The sequence below is a fragment of the Neodiprion lecontei genome, chromosome 2, assembly GCF_021901455.1.
Source record: "Neodiprion lecontei isolate iyNeoLeco1 chromosome 2, iyNeoLeco1.1, whole genome shotgun sequence".
NCBI classification, from domain to species: Eukaryota; Metazoa; Arthropoda; class Insecta; order Hymenoptera; family Diprionidae; genus Neodiprion; species Neodiprion lecontei.
In genome coordinates this window covers 38,332,731-38,353,122 of record NC_060261.1, presented here as the reverse complement: position 1 = coordinate 38,353,122, position 20,392 = coordinate 38,332,731, and the positions used below count along the sequence as shown (strand labels likewise).

General features: G+C 39.4%; 3 protein-coding genes across 8 annotated transcripts in view; all 3 read left to right on the top strand.

Annotated features, from left to right (window-relative positions):
* Nucleotides 1-4: 4 nt before the first annotated feature.
* LOC107225565 (NCK-interacting protein with SH3 domain) lies at nt 5-5,244 on the top strand. 5 transcript variants are annotated; one of them, XM_015666079.2, is made up of 9 exons: nt 7-306; nt 526-710; nt 802-1,659; nt 2,053-2,255; nt 2,516-2,619; nt 2,698-2,916; nt 3,040-3,212; nt 3,320-3,420; nt 3,587-5,244. In XM_015666079.2, exons 1-9 carry the CDS (start codon nt 279-281, stop codon nt 3,675-3,677), a joined length of 1,962 nt encoding a protein of 653 aa, XP_015521565.1. In that variant the 5' UTR covers nt 7-278; the 3' UTR covers nt 3,678-5,244. The 5 variants fall into 5 exon arrangements, with proteins under 5 accessions (XP_046588691.1, XP_046588690.1, XP_015521565.1 ...); XM_046732732.1 differs by having other exon boundaries at nt 304-407; XM_046732735.1 differs by lacking the exon at nt 2,698-2,916 and having other exon boundaries at nt 5-306; nt 3,205-3,212.
* Nucleotides 5,245-5,599: 355 nt separating this feature from the next.
* Nucleotides 5,600-7,314, top strand: LOC107225553 (glutamyl-tRNA(Gln) amidotransferase subunit A, mitochondrial). Its single transcript, XM_015666063.2, has one exon. It carries the CDS (start codon nt 5,700-5,702, stop codon nt 7,263-7,265), a length of 1,566 nt encoding a protein of 521 aa, XP_015521549.1. The 5' UTR covers nt 5,600-5,699; the 3' UTR covers nt 7,266-7,314.
* Nucleotides 7,315-12,607: 5,293 nt separating this feature from the next.
* Nucleotides 12,608-20,392, top strand: part of LOC107225560 (kazrin) — a 77,836-nt gene continuing 70,051 nt past the window's right edge. For both annotated transcript variants that reach the window (XM_046732731.1, XM_046732730.1), the window contains exon 1: nt 12,608-12,772. In XM_046732731.1, coding sequence (XP_046588687.1) covers nt 12,637-12,772 — 136 coding nt within the window. In that variant the 5' untranslated portion in view covers nt 12,608-12,636. The remainder of the gene's footprint in view (nt 12,773-20,392) is intronic.

The window sequence follows — 20,392 nt, the reverse complement described above, 5'->3', positions numbered from 1 at the left end:
TACATAAATCAGTGCAACTGTGCAAGTTCGTTGTTACCGCTGCGAGTTTGTCGGTGGGCGCCTGAGTGGGTTGTGTTTCGTAAACAAACAGGTTATGTGTTTCTTGTTGAAAAAAAGAATGATAACTGGAGCAGAGTAAACGAAAGTGAAAAGCAATCACCATCTGTTCTCACATTTTCGTCGACCAGTCTGTATTTTATACCTGCATCTATTTTTTTCTATTGCTTAAGGAATTCAACCGAATTCGTTTTAATTCGTGATTTATATTTTGTGTTTAAATGATGGGTGACAACTACATCAGGTTAGGTAAGATCGCATCCCTTAACTAGCCAGTCCTTCAACCAAACAACGAGACGTACACGAATCTGTTTACATATCTATCTGAAATTATCACGCTCGATTACGCGGTTGGTTTTCACGTTTTTGCTAGTTAGTCAATGGCAAATGCTCTACTAGTTGAAACTTATGATTCCAAATATTCAAGACTGTGGCTTGTACTAATAACCTTCTTTCTTTTGTACACAGAAAACTATGAGATGCTAAAAGCACTGTACGAATTCAAGGCAACCTTTGCTAAAACTCTAAGCTTTCGAGAAAACGAACATTTTATACTGTATCAAACAAATACAAAACAGAGAAATTGGTGGCAGGTTGTGAACAGCTTGGGGCAGCTTGGCTATATACCATCTAACTATGTTACTACGGTCAAGGTATTTCCTTTTCTGATACTGGAAGTCTTCTGAATATTCATACATTTCTCTATTTTGTTTTACAGTCATTAATACTCGATTCTCTCTGCAGGTCGAGCCTCAATTTTTGATTGATTACCTGAGGAAATGCATAGAGAAATTGCAAACCGAAATTCAACAGCAAGGCAGCTCCGTTCAAGCTGATAAGCAGGATCTTCTAATGAGGCTTGTGGAAAAGGAGAGACAAGCAGAGCTTGGCAGAAAAGTAAAAAAGCAAGCACCTATGCCTCCAGTTTTTTCGACTTCCACCTTAGGAAGAGATACAACTAATCAAACAGTCTATACTAATCCGGATGGCGATGCTCGATCTGCTCCTAGCAATACGTCCTATGCCACTGCTCAATCTACACTTCATTACGATGCCGATCCTGCAGACGCCCAACTAATTGCACAATGCAGGCGGACGACTGTAAACGATCAGCGCAGACAGCTACCTAGACAATCTATATCTGATACAATTCACACTAGCCAATCTGAACCAATTCAAATGAAAAGAAGTCCTTCTCAAAGTGCATTGAACACTGTAGGAAATTCCTCACCAATAAAAAGCAGCTCCTCAACTTCATGTGAGATTAATTCAAAAGCTGCTTATCAGCTACTCGATCAAGTGAGACGAAATACACAACTTAGTCACGAAATGTCGAAAGTTGCAGTTGCTGTGGTTGTTTCTGGTCTGCAGGAACTTTTACCAGCTAGTATAAGTCATTATTTTGCTGCAGTGTTGAACCAGCTTCAAGTGCCATTGATTGCTTCAAAAATGAGTATTGAAGAAACACACGATGCCAATAGGCTCAAAGTTATTTTTACAGAGCTTACTTCTTGCAAGGAGGATTCTCAGCAGAGAAGTTGGATGTTGTATGAAGATGAACCTATTATTGTCGAATACATCAAAGAGCTCACATCCATTCTGGTAAATTTAATTATCTTGTTACATCTTTGTTCAATATTGATAGTAAACAACATACCTTAAAAATATCTACAAATGTTCATTAAGAGAACAGAGAAAGATTACAGGGAGCATAGTTCTCTCAGTATTTTTGAAGAACCTTTCAACCAACCAATGAAGGTCACAAAAGTTTGAAAAATTTTCAAATCATCCAATCACCAGACATCATAATTAGAGTAATATTTCTGATTTGACCCACTTCTCTTCCTTAATACCTGAAATATACTTATAACTAGAGTAATGGCATAAAAATGTGTTGTGATACACGTCAGAATATCGGAATTTATGTTTATAAATCGTTCTTACTATACATCCTCGTTGTTAGCCACGTAAATCATATCATTGAACACTGTTTAGACAAATGCAGATGCAAATGTTTCACGACATGCATTAAGATCGGACCAATATAATGGCGTAACGACATTAATACAATACTACCAAATGGAACCCAGATGGACTATTAGGCAACTGCTTCTGCAATCATTTGGTGTTATGTGCAGTTTGGATGCAGTAGTTCTCACCATCATGTTGAACAGTGTTCTGCCAATGGAATTAGCAAGGTATGACAAGAAAAATTGTCCTCCTACTGTAATGCAGTATTAAAGTTGAAATTTTGCTGAACTCCATTCTATTTAACAATGTATTCATGCAGTCTAATGCCGAAATGTGATATTAACGATTCCGTGTCAATCGTTTTTAAATTAGTATCAACCTGCTTTTGTCGATACACATTTTCATTTTATTGTGCTTTCCATTAAACACGTACTTGCTAACAGGCATAATAGAATCACCCGATTTATATAGTGTATTTTTCAAACAGTGACATGAGAACGTACCCAAGGAATGTGCCAAGGCTGAATTATTCTTCGCTGTTGCTTACTATGATCTTCTCAATGGGTGAACCAATGCCCGTCACTCATTTGGGTAAGAATACTCCACGTTGTGTGTTCATTTCCACTGAGTTTCAGTATCTGCGATGTCTTTATAATTGTCTGATTACAGAGCAGCTGGGAACAGATTTTATATCATTCCTTTTAGAATTGATAGAAAATCCTCCTGATACCGATATGGATGATCAAATACCGGATTTATTTTTGAATTTGGTTCTGTCCTATAATTTGCAATTCACCACTTCGGAAAACATGGTATTAAATGCATTAAAACTGCGAACTGTGGCAAAAACATTCACAGAAAAAATTCTACTGCTTCTTAATAGAGAAGGTGAGATTTTGATGCTTCACACCAAATTGAACCTACTGTAGCAACCGTATTTTATCCATTGTTTGTTCTTCTTTGGAGAAGAAAAACTTCCGTCTTATCTTCTTGCATTCACCATTATTCTAGAGGATCCGGTACGAATATTTGATCATCAACCTGCTCCTCCACATTCTGTACTCAAATTATTTGTTGATCTCTTCAGTAATGATGTTACTGCAAACTTATTTTACACCAACGATATTAAAGTCTTGATTGACATTATTGTACGGCAGTTGTTTGATATCTCACCAGGAGTGAAGGTAATTTAAATACATATAAATATTATGAAACAATTCCAGGTGTATGAAAAAATAAAAAATTATGTAGTAGTATATTGTAACCTGATGTGGAACATGTCGTTGCACAGAAACGCAGACAGTATTTGGAGCTGTGTCGGAGAGTGTTGAGAACTGAAAGCTACAATGAACATCGTCACAGGTGTGAAGACGTGTTGAAATGTTTCACAAGGTTTGTATTGAACTACAGTTCGTTCCGTACTTTAAATTAGGCTCGTTTCGCTATGATTTCTTTCGTATTATGCTTGGAAAATGTTGATCAGGGGTAGTAGGCAAATTTTTTTACGAAGTACCAACAATGTTCCAAAAACAAATGCATTTATTATTCAATCTTACAGGATATTTTGCGAAGAATTGCCTGAGAGTAAATCTGATCAAAAATTGGTGCGTGAAATCAGTAACGAATTTCCACATCTATTCAAGATGTGACATATGTTGCCACCCTCTGCTACTTCTGACGAAGATGAAGAGGATCTACACACATTAGTTTAGAGGAATATGTTTTATCGATGAAGAGGAATCTTCCAAGCCACAAACATTTACTACCAGATATGTTGAGCGATAAAACGTATCACGGAAAACCGTAACAGTGGCAAGTATCATGAGATATCGATCTCAATTTCATGTAATATAGTTTTGGCTGGTAGTCTGACGTCTTTAGTCATATCCGTGAAGATATGGCGAAAATTATGATATCCTGCAATTTTATGTGAGAAAGTTGAAAGAGAAAATTGAGCTAAAACTTGAATAGTGCATATCTGATGTTTGCAGGTGAAAATATCGTGATTTACTTGTATGTTAAAGATCGAAATCGTGTTAAATGTGAAAAAAATAGCAAAGGTTTAAAATTAAACCATTTAGATGGACCGCTTCTGTTCATTTGAGGTATGTCGGAAGGCGTAGGAAACGGATGACAGCTGGGGTTCAATATGACAACTTCTTATTTGAATAATCATTCAAACAAATTACTATTGCTAGTATGAATATTGGAGGGATTATTGATTCATACATATATAACAACCGAATTTATCTAGGGTTAGTATTTTTCGAATACAGCTTGAAATGATCATCAAGATATAATACTGAGTTTTAAGTCAGCTTTACATTATTGAGCACAAAATATGTATATTGTCCGCTAAACTTAACATTGGCACAGTTACCGTTGATCTGCGCGAATTATATTTTATGAGATTATTTTATGAACACGGGAGATAGTCAAGCTCGTTGAACTATAACCGACTGTAGAAAACAATGATGCGTTTATTTAGAGGAGATATTGTGGCGATTCTTTTATGACTTTCAGTCTAGTCTTTTACATTGTGTACACTATTGAATAATACGTTCTAAGTCGTAAAATAGTAGCAGTTTTCCGAACTTCATGTTATAACGAATGTCATATAGCTAGTAATGTGAAAGCAATTCGTAAATTGACTAGTACATGGATGAATTAAATCTATCTTAGGAAAAATTTACATTTCAAGATAGATTCGCGATATAGTAATAGCAGCTCGGTTCGTGATTTCGTATCGGAATATCCATGGTAGTAACATAAAAAGTCGAGAACTGAGGAACGCGAACACTTTAGGTTTGATTTAACGTATAGGAGTAATTTTTGAATTTGACATATGCGAGTGATAACATTTTCCGTATGTTCAAGGAATACTTTTTCTAATCTAGAACTCTTCAAGCAGCTGATGAATTTAACGTAAAACCGGCGCAATATCTGCGTTCACTTTCGATGGGTATGTTTTCGATAATACTATAAATGTATAAGCATATTGAAGAAAAATTCCGTGCCCTTAGAAATTTGTTTCATATTGTTCGAGGAAGAGATTCGTGTATATTATTGTATAGAAAGTTCGTATTAGACATAGATTTAGATATGTATTCTGAAATATCGCAAGGCAATCGCGCAAAAGCGCCGGTCGCTTCAAACGGTAACAGCTTTGCATGTAATACATGTATGAATTAAAGTTTATCTATTGTTACATCTAAAGTATCACCGTCAAATTCTCGTATAGACTCATTGTCAGTAGACCGGAACCAAATACTTTATTGTTTACGCTGAAATTCTTTTCCATGACATGTGAGCTAGTGTTCGATATAGTCGAGATTGGTCTATTTGTCGAAAATATTCACGCTTTCCATGACTAAAGGTAGACAAATAAATAAATCGAATTCTAATTCTACATTCAACGTTCTTCGTTTTCCTACTACACATCATTGATCCAACGTAGTTTTCTCACTTTGAATTTCGCGCGTGTAACGCGTGCCTCGTACGCCTAATTTTAGATTACCCGTGTAGCAATCATACGCGTGATTTAAAAAATTCATGAATCGAATATCGAATTGTTGAAAGCGTGGTTAATCACGAGATGCCGGGGTTGTTTAAAAGTTGAGGTTATGTAATACACAATCTTAATCCTGACAAGTAACAAACAAACTGAGACAATGAATAAGATACTGTCACGACCGATAAAACAAGTGAGTAACAAACTGAATGCCGGCGAATTGAAGCCATCCGAGATTTGCAGAGCCGCGGTGAAGCTGGCAAATGCGTCAAAGCCGCTAAACGCGTATATTTGTGTGACCGGAGGATCGGCAGAGTTGCAGGCACAGGAATCAGATGCTAGATACGCCGAAAGTCAGCCTCTAGGAACCCTCGATGGAATTCCAATAGCGATCAAGGATAACTTTTGTACAAGTGGCACAGCAACGACCTGCGCATCTTTGATGCTGGCTAATTTTGTTCCTGAATATGACGCTACGGTATATAGCCGTTTAAAGAATGTTGGAGCAGTTTTGATCGGTAAGACTAATCTCGATCAGTTCGCCATGGGCTCAGGGACAATAGACTCGTATTTTGGGCCGACAAAAAATTTGTGGAAATCGACCTTTATGAACAATTACTTTTGTCACCCTTCCTCCGAGTCAGAAACAAGCAACAAGGAAACCAGCGATGTTCCAGACAATTGGCACATCGCTGGGGGGAGTAGCGGAGGTTCAGCCATCGCCGTTGCCACAGGGTCCTGTTACGCCGCTCTAGGTTCAGACACTGGAGGCTCGACTCGAAATCCAGCATCCTACTGTGGGCTTGTTGGCCTCAAACCAACCTATGGCTTGGTGTCTCGTCACGGTTTGATTCCACTTGTGAATTCGATGGATGTGCCTGGAATAATTACTAGAAAAATAGATGACGCGGTTCTGGTGCTGAACGCCATTGCTGGGCCCGACGATTTTGACTCGACGATGCTAAAGAAGGAATTCACCCCAATCGAATTGCCGGAATGTCCAAGCGTAGACGGCCTGAGGATAGGAATCCCAAAGCAGTACAAGCCACCAGGGCTGAACGTGGAAGTTGAAAAATGCTTGCTAGATGTATCTAAGCACTTGGAAGAAGGGGGAGCAAAAATAGTTCCTGTATCTATGCCCCACACGGAGCACTCTATTGTTTGTTACTCAGTTCTAAATCAATGCGAGGTTGCGAGCAACATGGCTCGTTACGATGGAATTGAATTCGGACTTAGGGTAGACCAGAACGAGTCTACGGAGCAACTTTATGCCGAGACGAGGTGCAAAGGGTTTAACGAAGTAGTGAGGAGCAGGATTTTGACGGGAAATTACTTCTTATTGGCTGAAAATTACGAAAACTATTTTGTCAGGGCCATGAAAGTGCGCAGGTTGATTTACGAGGACTTTGAAAAAGTCTGGAACTCTGATATCGACTTGCTGCTCACTCCCACTACACTTACCGATGCCCCAAGGTATCGGGAATTCATCTCCATGGATAATCAAACTCAGTGCTCGATCCAGGATGTCTGCACGCAACCTGCAAACATGGCAGGAGTTCCCGCTGTCAGTTTTCCTGTAAGGCTGTCTAGCAACGGGCTTCCCCTTTCTTTGCAACTTATGGCTCCAGTTCTTCACGAACAACAGATGCTCACTACTGCCAAGTGGATCGAACAAGTTCTACAGTTTCCAGAAATTGTATTAAAAGATTCAAGCTTACTGATGTAAAAATAATGAATCACTCGACTGTAAATAAATCTATTTATTTATCTTGTTATGAATATTACAGCAATCATACAGGCAATTTTGGAACTTACAATTAGTTGGAGTTACTACTATAACTAATTTTGCATTTATATTTGTGATTAAACTGAAGAATTTCAGAAGAAAATTTTGTCCGATACTTATAAGCAACGTTTTCAAAGAGAACAGATAACTGATTCGCGTATCTTTTATCTTTAGCAGTACAATCGGTATAGGTCTATGCCAATCTGATTCATCTTGATTGTAATGCATAGAATATTAATTCGAGAGTAAAATTCGAGGCTCATTGGAATATCGTCGAATTCATACATGCTGAAAAGTAACATGTATCTAGATATTTGAAAAATATTCCGCAAACTGGTAGCGTGCTCGAAAAATAATTCCGTAGATACATGCAGTCAGTTTTTCGTGAATCAAGGAAATAGCCTAAGGCAGTGTTCATTATCGATTGAGTGAAGTTCTTATGCTTCATTATTCCAGTCGTTGAGGTAAAGATCAGGCGAATTGATCCAGACACTGTGTTAACTAATCCCATCAGATTCCGTAAAAGCAATATTTTACTCGCATCAATTTTAGTTCTTAGAAAGCTTTGTCTCGTGGGGCAGGTAAACAACGAATTTTCCATCGATATGGAGAAGAGCCGCCGGATATTACGCCCACACAAGCGTTCCTTCCCACACAAAAGCCGAGAATTTTCAAGCACGTAGGACGTAAAGTTCGGACCACAAAGGGTGAGCAACAACGATGATGATACCGGGCACCTAACCGCCTCGTGGAAACACGTTCCCGAATATTCATTCCATGTCTCAACAGACAGATGATTACCTATCGCCGAGGCACGTGCTACGTGCAAGTGTTACGCACATTTCTCGCCCTCTGGTTAAACGTTCGCTGATCGGATCATCCCCCGAATATAGCGAGTCTGAACGGTGACGGAGTGGGAAAAACGGACGAAGGAGCGGCGAGATATCGCTGGGTCGGTGAAGGGTTGTGGCAGAAAAGAGGTCGAAGGGCGCGGAAAGAAGATGAAGGATGGGGTGAATCCAACGTCGGGGCGACGACGGCTCGGATGGCGCATGCGTTGCCCGGGCGGGGGCTGTTGCTTTGCGTTGTGGCAGCGCCACCGGCTGACGTTAGTCGTCAGTTGCCGAGAATATCTCCGAGAGGGAAGGGAGTCGTGGAAGGCGATCGCGCTTCGGATAACCGCACGTTTCCAATCGCCGCGCGGCTTCTCAGTTTACACCGATTGCTAACCTTAAGCGCTCTCTTCCTCGGTGAACGTTCGGATCGCATCTGATCGACTCGAAATTCTCGCGGGGTTGTCGATCTCCTTTCATGTTCACCTGCAGTTAACCCGTCCGCGCTGCAGAGTTGAAAGAGAATGTCCTTAGCCAACCCCTCGGAACAGGAACTGTAAACAAAAATCGAGGAGGGTGAAATTCACCTTTGACGCATGAAGACGTCGGGAGGGAAAAAGTGAAACCTGTTTTTCGGCGTATTTACGAGTCGTCGCAAAACCGCAAAGGATCGCAAGTGGTTTACGATACGGTGTTAAGACCCTTTTTCGTATCGGGCCGATTAAGTGATGGATCGGGGTGAACGGGACGGAGGGAATAACGGGAAAGCAAGTTCGGTGGAGAGTGGGAGAAACCCGCGATAATCGACGGTGTCAATCTAAGGGGCTGCGATAATATGCGCCGGTGAATGACGTAGTAACCACGTCCTAAGGGTGACTGGGAGATCGCACAGGGGTGGAGGTCCTCCTTCCATCCGGATCGATGCATAGTGCAGTGTGATCGTGGTGTTTGGTTGTCATGACAACGGTCAAACTTTTTATCATGGAATAAGAGAGGACCCCGACCAATTAAGATCATCGACGATTTGTTGCGCGTCCAGGAGTTCTCGCAAGGTAAGGAATCGCTTATTTGTGCTTATTAATGCCTCAACGCGATTAAAGCCAACCAAATTTTTCACCTGTCGATAAAATTGGATTCCTGTGATTGTAGATATAAGAATAATGACATTTCGTTAATGTTGTCAATTGCGTTTAACTTTCTTTTTTGGAATTGAGTTGAGTTGCCGAAGTGTCGCGGTGTATTTATATATTAGTTCTATCACTTTTACGCAGTTCTCATGTCAGTTTGTTTTTCATCCGTTGATCGGAGGTGAGCGAAGCGAGCTGATTCGAGTTTTCATAAATTCGTGGAAGATTTTCTGCCAATTTGCTACGGAGGTCTTCGAAACCGACCGTTTCGTGTTGTAATTTGTTGACGAGATTTGCATGGTTTTAAACCGTGATGCGGGGGTTCGGATGACGGACCATTGCGGTGAAAATCGAACGACGGAGGGTATGTTTTATAATTACAGCTGGGTTCACCCGTTTCAATAATCAGCACGAATGAATCAACGAAGAGGAGCGCGCGTGTTGTGTGAAACTCGTTAAATCTTCTCAGGATAAAAAATATGGTTCTCTTAAGCGATTCTGCTGACTCCCCCCCTCTTCGACGACATCTGTTGGCGTATCAAGATCTCTTGCGGGCTCGTTCGGATGCCAAACCAACTGTGAAATCTAGTCCATAACGCCTCGACTACATCTCGCTCTCTTTTTTTCATTATCGATTTATCAGAGCTCCTTTTCGTGTTATCTACTTTTTTGCTGCAATACTCATCATAGATCCTGCGGTCTTAAAATAAACGTGGTATTACTTACATTATACTTAAAGTCCTCTTTCGTATTTTTTCCGTTTGAATACCGAACGGTCGTAACATTAGTTGTATTGAGAATCAATACTTGCATTACAGCAGGGCATAATATGACTTGTTGTTAATGTAAAAGGCAGTTTCATTTACGAAATTTTTTCTTCTATCTCTCCCTAAAGATTGCCCAAACGATACGCAGTGAATTGTTATTTATTATCGACAATCCTGCGATTAACCCGCATTTTATTACGGATATTTTAGAAGCTGATAAGTTCAGATCGACTCGTTGAAATGATATTTCACCTTACTCTTAATTGCGTCGGAGATTACGTTCTGACTATGAAAACAAAATTACGGAACGCTCGGGTCTAAAAGATGAAAAATAAAATGATCCGTACGGTAAGGTGAAAGTAAAAAAATTGGCTTGTGAAAAAGTAAATTAAAAAAATTTGCATGACTCGTGCACCTTTACTCGACGATGCGAAAAAATTCCTTGATCTAGGTACAAGGTGTGTGCAGTTTAAAAACTCGAAGGCATTATGAGCCGCGGTACGCGGGGTAAAGATCCATTACGTGTGGTGGTGGTAGCTCTAATTGCTAACCTCTTGAGAAAATTTCCCCACCCACGTCCGAGGAACCCCTTGTTGTCTTAAAAACACTGCTGCACCAAGCTTGCCTTTTAAGTTGCCGCCCGCACGCGTCGCACGAGTTTTAAACTGGTAAAAGGCGTAACTTAAAATTCAGATTTCAAATTTACGAATACGATATCATTATTTCTGCGGGTGACGATATTCTGGATATTAACCGGGAAGGAGAGAGCTAAAAGATTCGCGTGCGAATTAAATTGGCAGTACTTGTATAATGTGCGCAAGGTCACACTTGGCATTCACAATGTAATTGGCGGTCATCATTTGATGGGTTGAAGAGGTCGTTAATGTGCGATACAGATTTGGTGTAGGGCAATTAATTCGATTTAGTATAACGAATTAACGCACCGATGAAACAGAGTAACTATACCGACACTGATTGCGAAAATTTCATTTAAAAAAAAATAATAAATAAAGAAGCGAGACAACGGACTTTCTTTTACCGCGAAGAGAAACCTTTGACTTACCCGGCGAAAATATTATCACACATTTCTCGTCTTTTACGATGAAATTTGACATTTGACAAGTGTTGTACGTTTTTAGATTTTAAGAGCTTTCGTTTAAGCTCTGTGTCAACACGATCGAGGCACGAAGAGTCGATCGCTCGTGCCTGGTCTATAATAACGTAACCTGGTAGTGCGGTATACGATTAAATTGAACAATCCGTCAGCTGCACATGACGCATGATGCGAATGATCGGACGAAAAGAATATCAGAGCCAGCGTTGAAAAGGTTTTCAAATGGTTTCTTGTTCATTATCCCGACTATTTCAACAACTATGCTCTTATGACCATAAAAGTAAAGGCATCGTTATTCAAGACGCAATGTTAATACAGATATAAACATCTTCCAGCCAAGTTCAACTAACCCCGAATTCTTAATTTCGTATCTAATTTTACATTTTTAGTATTGATTTCTTATTTTTGCGAAGAAGTTATATACTTAGCAGTAAGGATTTTGATTTCACTATTTTTTTTTTTTTTTTTGTTGGCAGGATATTATTGCTGGTACTTATTTGAATGTATATTGTTGTTTGGATGGTTTGGTTTCTAAGTAGCAAAGTTGATACTCTCCAATATAATGTTGTACTTGGCGCAAGCCTTTTGCACCAGAGGTGCTTTTGGGTTATACAGATATATACATAATATATATAAGATATATACAGAAATACAATATTTCAGTTCAAACAAGAATGAAACAACGTATGAATTGTTTCGACATGAGATATTCTCAAGTAGTTTCTAACCGCAATCCTCGAAAATGAAAACTGATCACCAATTCGTTGTATCCATTCTACCGGTAAATTTGGATCACTGCCAGCATTACTTTTCCGACCAACAACGCCCGTACCTATAACTATTATATACCTACTTAATTTCACTAAAAGTTCACTAAATCTGTTGGAACATTCGTAATCGAAGAAAGCTTCTAGAATCTGAATAGTGAAAAAATTGAAATATATCAAAGATCAATTCGAATGATTTCACTCGAAAAATTCCGACACTTGCATTTCTCTGCACAACTACAAGAATAGTTAATTAACGACGGATAATTGGATAATCCGAAATGAATTTGAGAAAGCTTTAATTGAAACGGAATTCTTTCTCCCTAAACAATCGCACTTTACTCCTTAACTTTTCATTCTTGCGGTATTAAAAAAATTTCAAAATGAAAAAACGAAAGTCGAGTCTGACGGTATTCGTCGGTGTATGCAATTGAAACGCCTTTCACACATCGCGACGTGAATCGGTGAATTAAGAAGCGCAACAGCGACCCTGCAGCAGACGGCTTGGCGTCGGGACGCGTAGCGTTTTGTCGTGACGTCGAATAGAGCGACATCCGGCAGGTCGCAATTAGGTACGAATGAAGCGGGCGTAGCTGCGTTGTTATCGAGGATAAGTAGGGGCAACCCCAGATTCTAAGCGGTACCGCGGCTCTGAACCAGGATTAATACATTTGGATCACCCAGTGCGCTGATTGTCAGGGCGATGTGCGGTCGTCGCTGGGCCGACACGATGAATTTCCTTGATGTTCTCGACGCGAGGTTTTCCGCGATAAAACGCGGACTTTGCTACCGGATAAAGTGGATCCTCTGGTTTATGAACGCGAATATTCTATCAATCGGTAAGTTGCGAAATTCCTATTCAATGTACAACTGCGGCGTGGCGTATATTTTTATTATTCGTACGAATCCGGATGCTGTGCACGATGTGCGGGATGCAATGCGTCACGGAGATCCGCAAAAACGCAGCTGCCATAACAGCTGATGACACTTTTGTGTCAACGTACCTAACAAGAGTTTCGCGCGCTTGGATACGTATGCGTAGAACCGACGTCAACCGCAGTCTGCGACTCTGATTCTCACTTTGCATGCTATTGTGCAGAAATATCGACAATACGTGTGAATCAATTGCTGGACTAGCTGCATTTTACAGGCATTGAATGCCTGCAAGGCGAGTCATTCGTGTGCCGTTTAATTATCCGAAAAGAATATTATTTTTTTTTCATATTATCATGACAATGATCGTGAAGTTCCTTTGCGACACCTACCTGAAATACTACAATTTTTGTTCATTCTTTTTCTTACTCGCTTTGAAATCGGGTGAAGAAAATATTCACTTGACTTCACTCCCATTTTCACCTCCGCAGTCATGCTTTTGTGCTGGATTTGAATGTCCGCAATATATTTTGACGAAAACGATTCCCTTGTTATTATACCGAGTGTTTTGGGACCCTCGCAATGTGACAGTGATCGTCTGCCCTTCGTTTGAATAACTCTCGTAAAAAATATGAAGCGGAATTCATATTTGATGATACTTCGCCGCGGGCCAATTTACAGAATCGATTTTAACCTTGGAAAACACAATTATTTACACCAAGAGGAAAAGTCTCTTTCATCGACATTCGATAAACAGGAAATTGTATATCCGGATCATTTGTTTCACGCTTTTTGCGACGTCTTGTAAAATTGGGGGAGAACGCGACGACATCACCTTTTTTTTTCAAACTTTTTTTTATTTAACATTTTTACCGATGTAAATATACGGAATATCGACTTTGACAGATAATTTGACCTGGTTGGAATTCAGCTTGGTTTAGTGAACGCGTGTTTATAGTTAGGCACGTTCGACGTTGAATTTATGTCGAGTGCGTTTTGAATCAACGATACGTCATACGCTCGAATGTTAATTCGCGTGTAATTGGGTCGTCACTTCCCTTCCTGATCAACACGCACTTCCGTCTACCATATTTGTCTCGCGTCGTAAACAGTTACGATTCATCGGAAAATCACACACCATCGGTTTTTTCCCCCGTAACAATTCTATCCCTACCTCATTGGCCTCTTATCTATTACGTGAGAATTACAGTGTTTCCATTTCACCCTGTACAATCAAAGCGGCGAATCATTTACTCAGGGACGTTTCAAAATACACAAAGAAAAAAGCGGGAGACAGACAGAGAGGTAGTGAGAGATAAAGAAGACAACATCTGTAATTGCATCGTCAATTTCTTATTAAATCATCGGACGCATTATTTCCTCCCAATTTTTAAAATTCAATGTTTTATTATGAATTTCGAAGCAAATCGGGATTAAATGTCATGCAAGTATCTGGAGCATCTTCTGCTTATCTTTTGCGTTATTATACCTTCGGTGAAATGAATTTCCATAAGTCAACAGCAGTTGTTGCAATCCCCTTCGCCTGCGGCCTTCCGGCGTAACTGGAGAAACTTTTTGAAAGCTGAAAGTTTAGTTGAAGAAAAAAAAAAAAAAACGTTCTTGTTAACAGGAAAATAATACCACCCCTCGGCCATTGCGGTATTGTAGATACCCTTTTAACTTGGCGCCCACGGCTAGTTCTTGAACTCGTTCTTGAACCTCCTCACAATTACTCCCGTTATAACCGCGGTATTATAATAGAGGTTCGGATTAAAAAAAAATCGCTGATTTCTTCGCGGCATTATTCGCGAATATAAAGCATTCGCGAATATAAAGCATTGCGAAAAAGCTCGGAAAGTGAAATTCGACGGCGTGTGTCATCAATCTCGGGATATTTTCTACTGAGTTGACGCACGACAAATCAAATAGACAATATAGTTGAAAGCACGTTGTAAATCTTTTCGACGTTTTTCTTTCTTCTCTTTCATTGTTTCGTCTGTTTTTCCTGCCAATCTTCGAGAGTGATTTGCAACCTCGAAATTTATCGCTGGTCGTAATTTGAGGTTAGGAAAAAAATAAATAAAATAAAACACTGAATTGAAATGATTGCTTGAGGAATATTGTGGGTGATTTGTCTTAGAAATGATGGGAATGTTTATTTTTTTCGCTGTAATAATAATTCAACGGTTATTCATACGTGTGTACTGAGCGATACGTTATACATCCCCTATGTTTGAATGCCGACTTTCTTGTCAATTATGACGTCAATCTTAACTCTGGAAGGACACGGGTTTGGGATACAACGGGACAAGGAAGAAAACATTTTTCGTTCGAGCTTCCTCGATCTTCGAACGTTTCTAACAATCCGAAAAATCGATGAGCACTCGCTGACTGACGATAAGCCAGGCAATGTATACTTTTGGGATTAATCCAGTGTAAAACAAAATTTATTCTAATACTCACGATCAGATAATTCTAAGCGATTCCGAGTGATCTCTCGTTAGCATCGTGTAATTACATGCGTATTATACATCACCAGAATTCCGTGTCGATCCAAAGTAATTTACAACTGCTAAGAACCCTCGGTGGAAACTAATTAGAACCGTTCTCAGTTGTGCATATGTATAGAAGAAAGGGATTAACTGTTGGAAATAGATTGGTGTTGTAGATTTATTCGAGTATACCTAGCCTGATACCTATAACAAATTCATTATTGACTGGTGAAATCTCCATTTCTACAGAGCGTTTGAATAAACCCTGTAATTGGCGCACTTGTGCTAAAAGAGAATATTTGCCGAGGAGAGTACAGGTACAGTCCATGAATAGTGATAGCGCATAAACTGACGCAGAATTCTGCCTCAATGCAATTGAATAACCCTCCGGCAGAATTTCAAGAGATAGAGACGGCTAGATATTGAGGTAACAGAATTTGAAAACGAGGAAGAAACATTTTTGCTTTTATATGTATATACGTATGGGTTAGGGTGATCCTCATTTAGGATTCTACCGCATTTTTTATCAGACGCCCCCCAAATAATTCAAAAATAATTCCCTAATTTTTTCAAATTTTTATCTCAACTCTGACCCCTGCCTATAAGAGGGTAGATTTTCTCATTTAAAATACACGTGTTTCGGTTATATTTTATTGTAAGAGTAATAAATTTAAAAAAAATCTGTAACCGCGAGATTTTAGTGGGCATTGGTGTTGCTGTCTGATGAAAAATTCACATCATTATACCAGGCAATCTGGCCGAATTGCACACCCTCTAAATGAAAAGTAAAGTCAGGTTCAGAGGGCGTACAATTCGTCCAGATTGCCGGGTATAACGATGTGAATTTTTTATCAGATATAGTAGCGCTAATGCTCAGAAAAATCTAGCAGTTGGACATTTTTTTGAAAATTATCACTCTTACAATAAAATTGATATACTGAGGTTATAGCTGAAACACGTGTATTTTAAATCGGGAAATCCATCCTGGTGGTAAAAATCTGAAAAAATACGGCAACTGTTTTTAAATTATATGGAGTCCATTTGTGGGTGTCGTCCGATAAAAAATTCGTTCCAGCCCTAAATAAGTATCACCCTGGTTTGAGTGTGCATGACGTGTAGTTCTTAATACGTTCGCGTCATTGGCTCAGGCGTCCACTTCGATGAACAGAACAACATAACACCCCTCGCATCTCGAGTATAATCGCTAAGTACAGGGTGCAATATTTCTCGAGCAATAGGCTGTACCGTAGATGAATCTTGGAATCACAGAGAGATTGGAAATCCTGGTATACGTATAACCCAAATAATGTATGCAAATGCAGTGATTTATTACAATCTCGGTGACTACATCATCGGTCATTTTAGAATCCCGTGTAATACCGTATGTGTGTACAACGCTACTCACACTTTTACCGGCTAGCTGAATTGTTTCCAACTGGGGATTTCCGCTCTGGCTTCGCAATTGAAGCGAAGAATTTAAAAATGGCTGCGAGTACCGTTTGAAAAAATTAAAATAAAAACTCTACAGACGTATTAAATATGCCGTGAAGAAAGAACAATTTCACTCCATTTTTTTCTATTTTTCTTCATGTTTGGATGTGCGGCCTCTTTTAATTATCCCCTCATTCAATTGAACCTGCAGTCCGCAACCCTTAATTTCCAACCCGAATTAAGGGCATTGAAATTTCCACCGAAACCACGGGGATGATACGATGACAATCCGCGGTCTGCGGCCGCCGCCGCGAAAGCTACGAGCACAAAAGAGTAATTATAGTTCGAGTACACGCGTTCGCCTATGGGACAGCTCCGCACCGGTTCTTAAATAGAATTCTAACGTGGAAACTGAGTCGAGTGCAGGATATATTTCTACGCGGTTGCAGAGACTCGGAAACGGATAGGTAAAATATAATATATATACGTATTGCTGTTGGTTGGTGCGATCGTCCCGCCATGTATATATGTGTGTGTGTGTGTGTGTGCGCGTGTGTATAAATATATTATATACTTACGCCTCGCTAACAAGTTCGCCTCTCCTTTCAATTTGGGTCAACGCTGGGTGCGAAGTCGACATTTTTACACCATTTATTATTTTCTCTTTTGCAGTGGTAAAACTTGCAGCGCATCGTATTTGTCGCAAATTTGAATGAATTCATTTACTATTATTATCCATTTGCCAAAGTTAACACTTACACCTTTATGCTACAGTGATTCCTCGAATTTAGATATTCATTCCCATTTTCGACAAATAATAAAATCAGAAAATAAATAATAATAATAATAATAATAATAATAAAAGTTACGGAGCTCCGAGTTTTAATTATTATTCTCTAAAGCTGTGCAAATAAAAGTACAGGAATTTGCGAACCGAAACGCTAATTGAAGATCAATTAATTAAGGCTTTGCTGAAATTACATTTCATCTGCAATGTTTATTCGCAAAATTTTTCCATCGACAATGCTTTTTTTTTCAATCGGTCAATATCAGTCAAACGTGAAGTAAGCCGGAGCAACCGGATTTAAAAACTTTGATGCAAAATAACTCAAGAGTGTGACATACCTACGAACTTTTCGTTTTTGTAATCGAATCAAATCGGACTTTGCGATTGATGAGAGAAAATAAATCGGTAGTTCGTTTGGATGGTTGAAATTTTTCATCAACCCCTAATTCCTTGATATCGGGAGTGGATGTAAATCAGCCGATGATTAACGAAGGGTTGGCACTAAATGAACGCGGCGGAGAATCCGAGAATCGAAAAGTCAGACTCCCGGCAATAGAGAATTGCAGTGAGTCGTTTATCTCTCGACGAAATATCGTTGTTTACGAATGTTTAATTGGATAAATTGATGTAGGGGAAAAGGGAATGGAAACGGAGTGGAATTGAGCCGTACAGCCGAGGGTTGAAATGCCTGGTGGTATTTCAACCCAGGGGCTGATAAAGGTCGAGGAAAAATAAAGGGTCGTTATCAAAATATCGTCTGGCTGCCGGGTGATTCGGAGCACGAAGCTTTTTGCACCTGAGTTTTAATTATCGCGTTACCCCTGATGCTATATCAAAATTTCCTTTGTGTGGGGAAAAAGGTATAAGATAAATAATAATATTGCAAGGGTGGAAAATGTTTTGTTAGGTTTTACCGGCAAATAAAATAGACGAAGCTAACCTCGATAATCTGAATTTCTCTGTTAGGTACATAAATTACGAGACTGACAATTTTTTTAATTGGGATTTATTCCAAAAATTCCATTCATATGGAGTCGTTGCTGGATATTTATATCTGTGTGGTTCTAAATCGCTCAAGTTTTACTCCGATTCTTTGTTTCTTCTCCGCGGTTTATTGTTTAAGTTTCGAAGAATATGAAAAAATTTCCTAGTCAGTTATGGTAAACCCACTGAGCTGTTCCTGCAGGGTTTTAATCAAGTTTTTTCGACTTATCAACAATCAGCGTATTAAATTTTACAGTCTCATCGGGGAATCACGTTAAAATTATATATAAAGACGCGAGTGCCAAGTGTCATACATATTTCTGTCTCGTGTAGGTATATGTGTACGTTATACGTATCGATAGAATTATTTTAGTTCCATTCAATCGCAACGAACAATAATCGGTGAACTAACGTCAATTGAATAAGTTTTCCTTTCAATTTAAACCGCTGATTCGACTCAAGAAATGCTTATCCAATTAATTATATACACCGGACGAGTAACTGAAATTGTTTCGTCCTTTTTATCGCGGACCAGTGTTTTCAAAGTTAAATGCCGAGTGAATTACAAGAGAGGAAAAGAAAAGAAATAAAATTTAAGAAAATAGATGTTGCATTAAACGTTGCGAGTTGCGTTATAACGTCGATTTCAACGAAGAACTTGCGCAAAATGTCGGTTCTTTTTATTTTATTTTCTTATCGTTGTACTCTTGAGGAACCCGATCTGCTAATGACTCGGTTCGTTAGCTCTATCTATATATTAGTTGCGCTGTAACCTTTGAGTGGAACATTTTGTTCGTTTTGAGTCTGTGTGTGTGTGTGTGTTTTCTTTATTGTTATTTTCTTCTTCTTTTTTTAATAAAATCACAATGTCTATTCTCAGCCGAACTACAGCGGGAACGTGAAATTACCATTAAATCATGCCAAGTCGGTGTTTAATTTTAGACCAAAGAGTGTCGAAAATATACGAAGGAATATTTTCGGTTATAGCCAGGCGAAAAGTCTGGCAAATAAAACGGACAAACGTCGATGAGTGCGAAGTAAAAGAAATAAAATAAATAAATTGAAAAAAAAAAAAAAACAAATTAATTCACACTCGCGAATATTGAAACAAGCTTTCGCATCTTTTCCTTATTATCTCTGCAAAAGCTCCCACTCTGCGCGAGAATCATAAATTAGAGCTTCTCTTCGAAAAATGAATACGCGTGGCCCGACGGTTGAAATGGAATATAATTCTTTTTAAAAAAAACTGCGTAGAAACGTGTTTCGCGAGTAGGTTCAACTCCGAAATAATATTCATTAAAACCAGATGACAAATCTCTCAACAACAGTTATGTAATTTTACACTCGACAGCTGCGACGCTGGTCTGTGCAACACGCGATTGTAATGTGGGTTACACCGGGGATAGGGAACCTTTTGATTCACCGTTGATTCTTCCGTATATATATATATATATATATATATATATATATCTAGGCGATGCGTAGGTGGTAGGTCGATACCTTATACGTACGTCACGTATCATATGTACATTTAGGTTGTAGGTATACGAGGTGTAACGCAACGAGTGCATGCAGCACGTATAAAACTGTGTCAACCGAAGAGGGAGGGAGATGTCAGAGGAGAGAAAAGAAGGGATGCACATGACGTTCTTGAGTTTTCCTCCCTCCCCCTTCTCTCCTTGCTCTTTGACTGACAATGAGACGGCGAAGGGCGCGAATCATGGCGTTATGTGTTGTATGTATACATGGAAGTATACATGCCCATGTACCATGGCGTGTAATGCACCATGTAGATACAGTGGCGACTCGCTCTTCCGGGCCATTATGTTCCGTGACTGAATATCTCGTCAAAAGGCGGGTCGTCGGATCCGCTCCCCCGCTTTTCGCTCCAG

What these genes read in the sequence shown, in the direction of transcription:
- LOC107225565 (XM_015666079.2), top strand. Translation starts at nt 279, where the DNA reads ATGATGGGTGACAACTACATCAGGTTAG. An exon ending in AATGCCCGTCACTCATTTGG is followed by an intron (nt 2,620 to 2,697) that starts GTAAGAATACTC and finishes GTCTGATTACAG; the next exon opens with AGCAGCTGGGAACAGATTTT. An exon ending in GTGTTGAAATGTTTCACAAG is followed by an intron (nt 3,421 to 3,586) that starts GTTTGTATTGAA and finishes TCAATCTTACAG; the next exon opens with GATATTTTGCGAAGAATTGC.
- LOC107225553 (XM_015666063.2), top strand. Translation starts at nt 5,700, where the DNA reads ATGAATAAGATACTGTCACGACCGATAAAACAAGTGAGTAACAAACTG.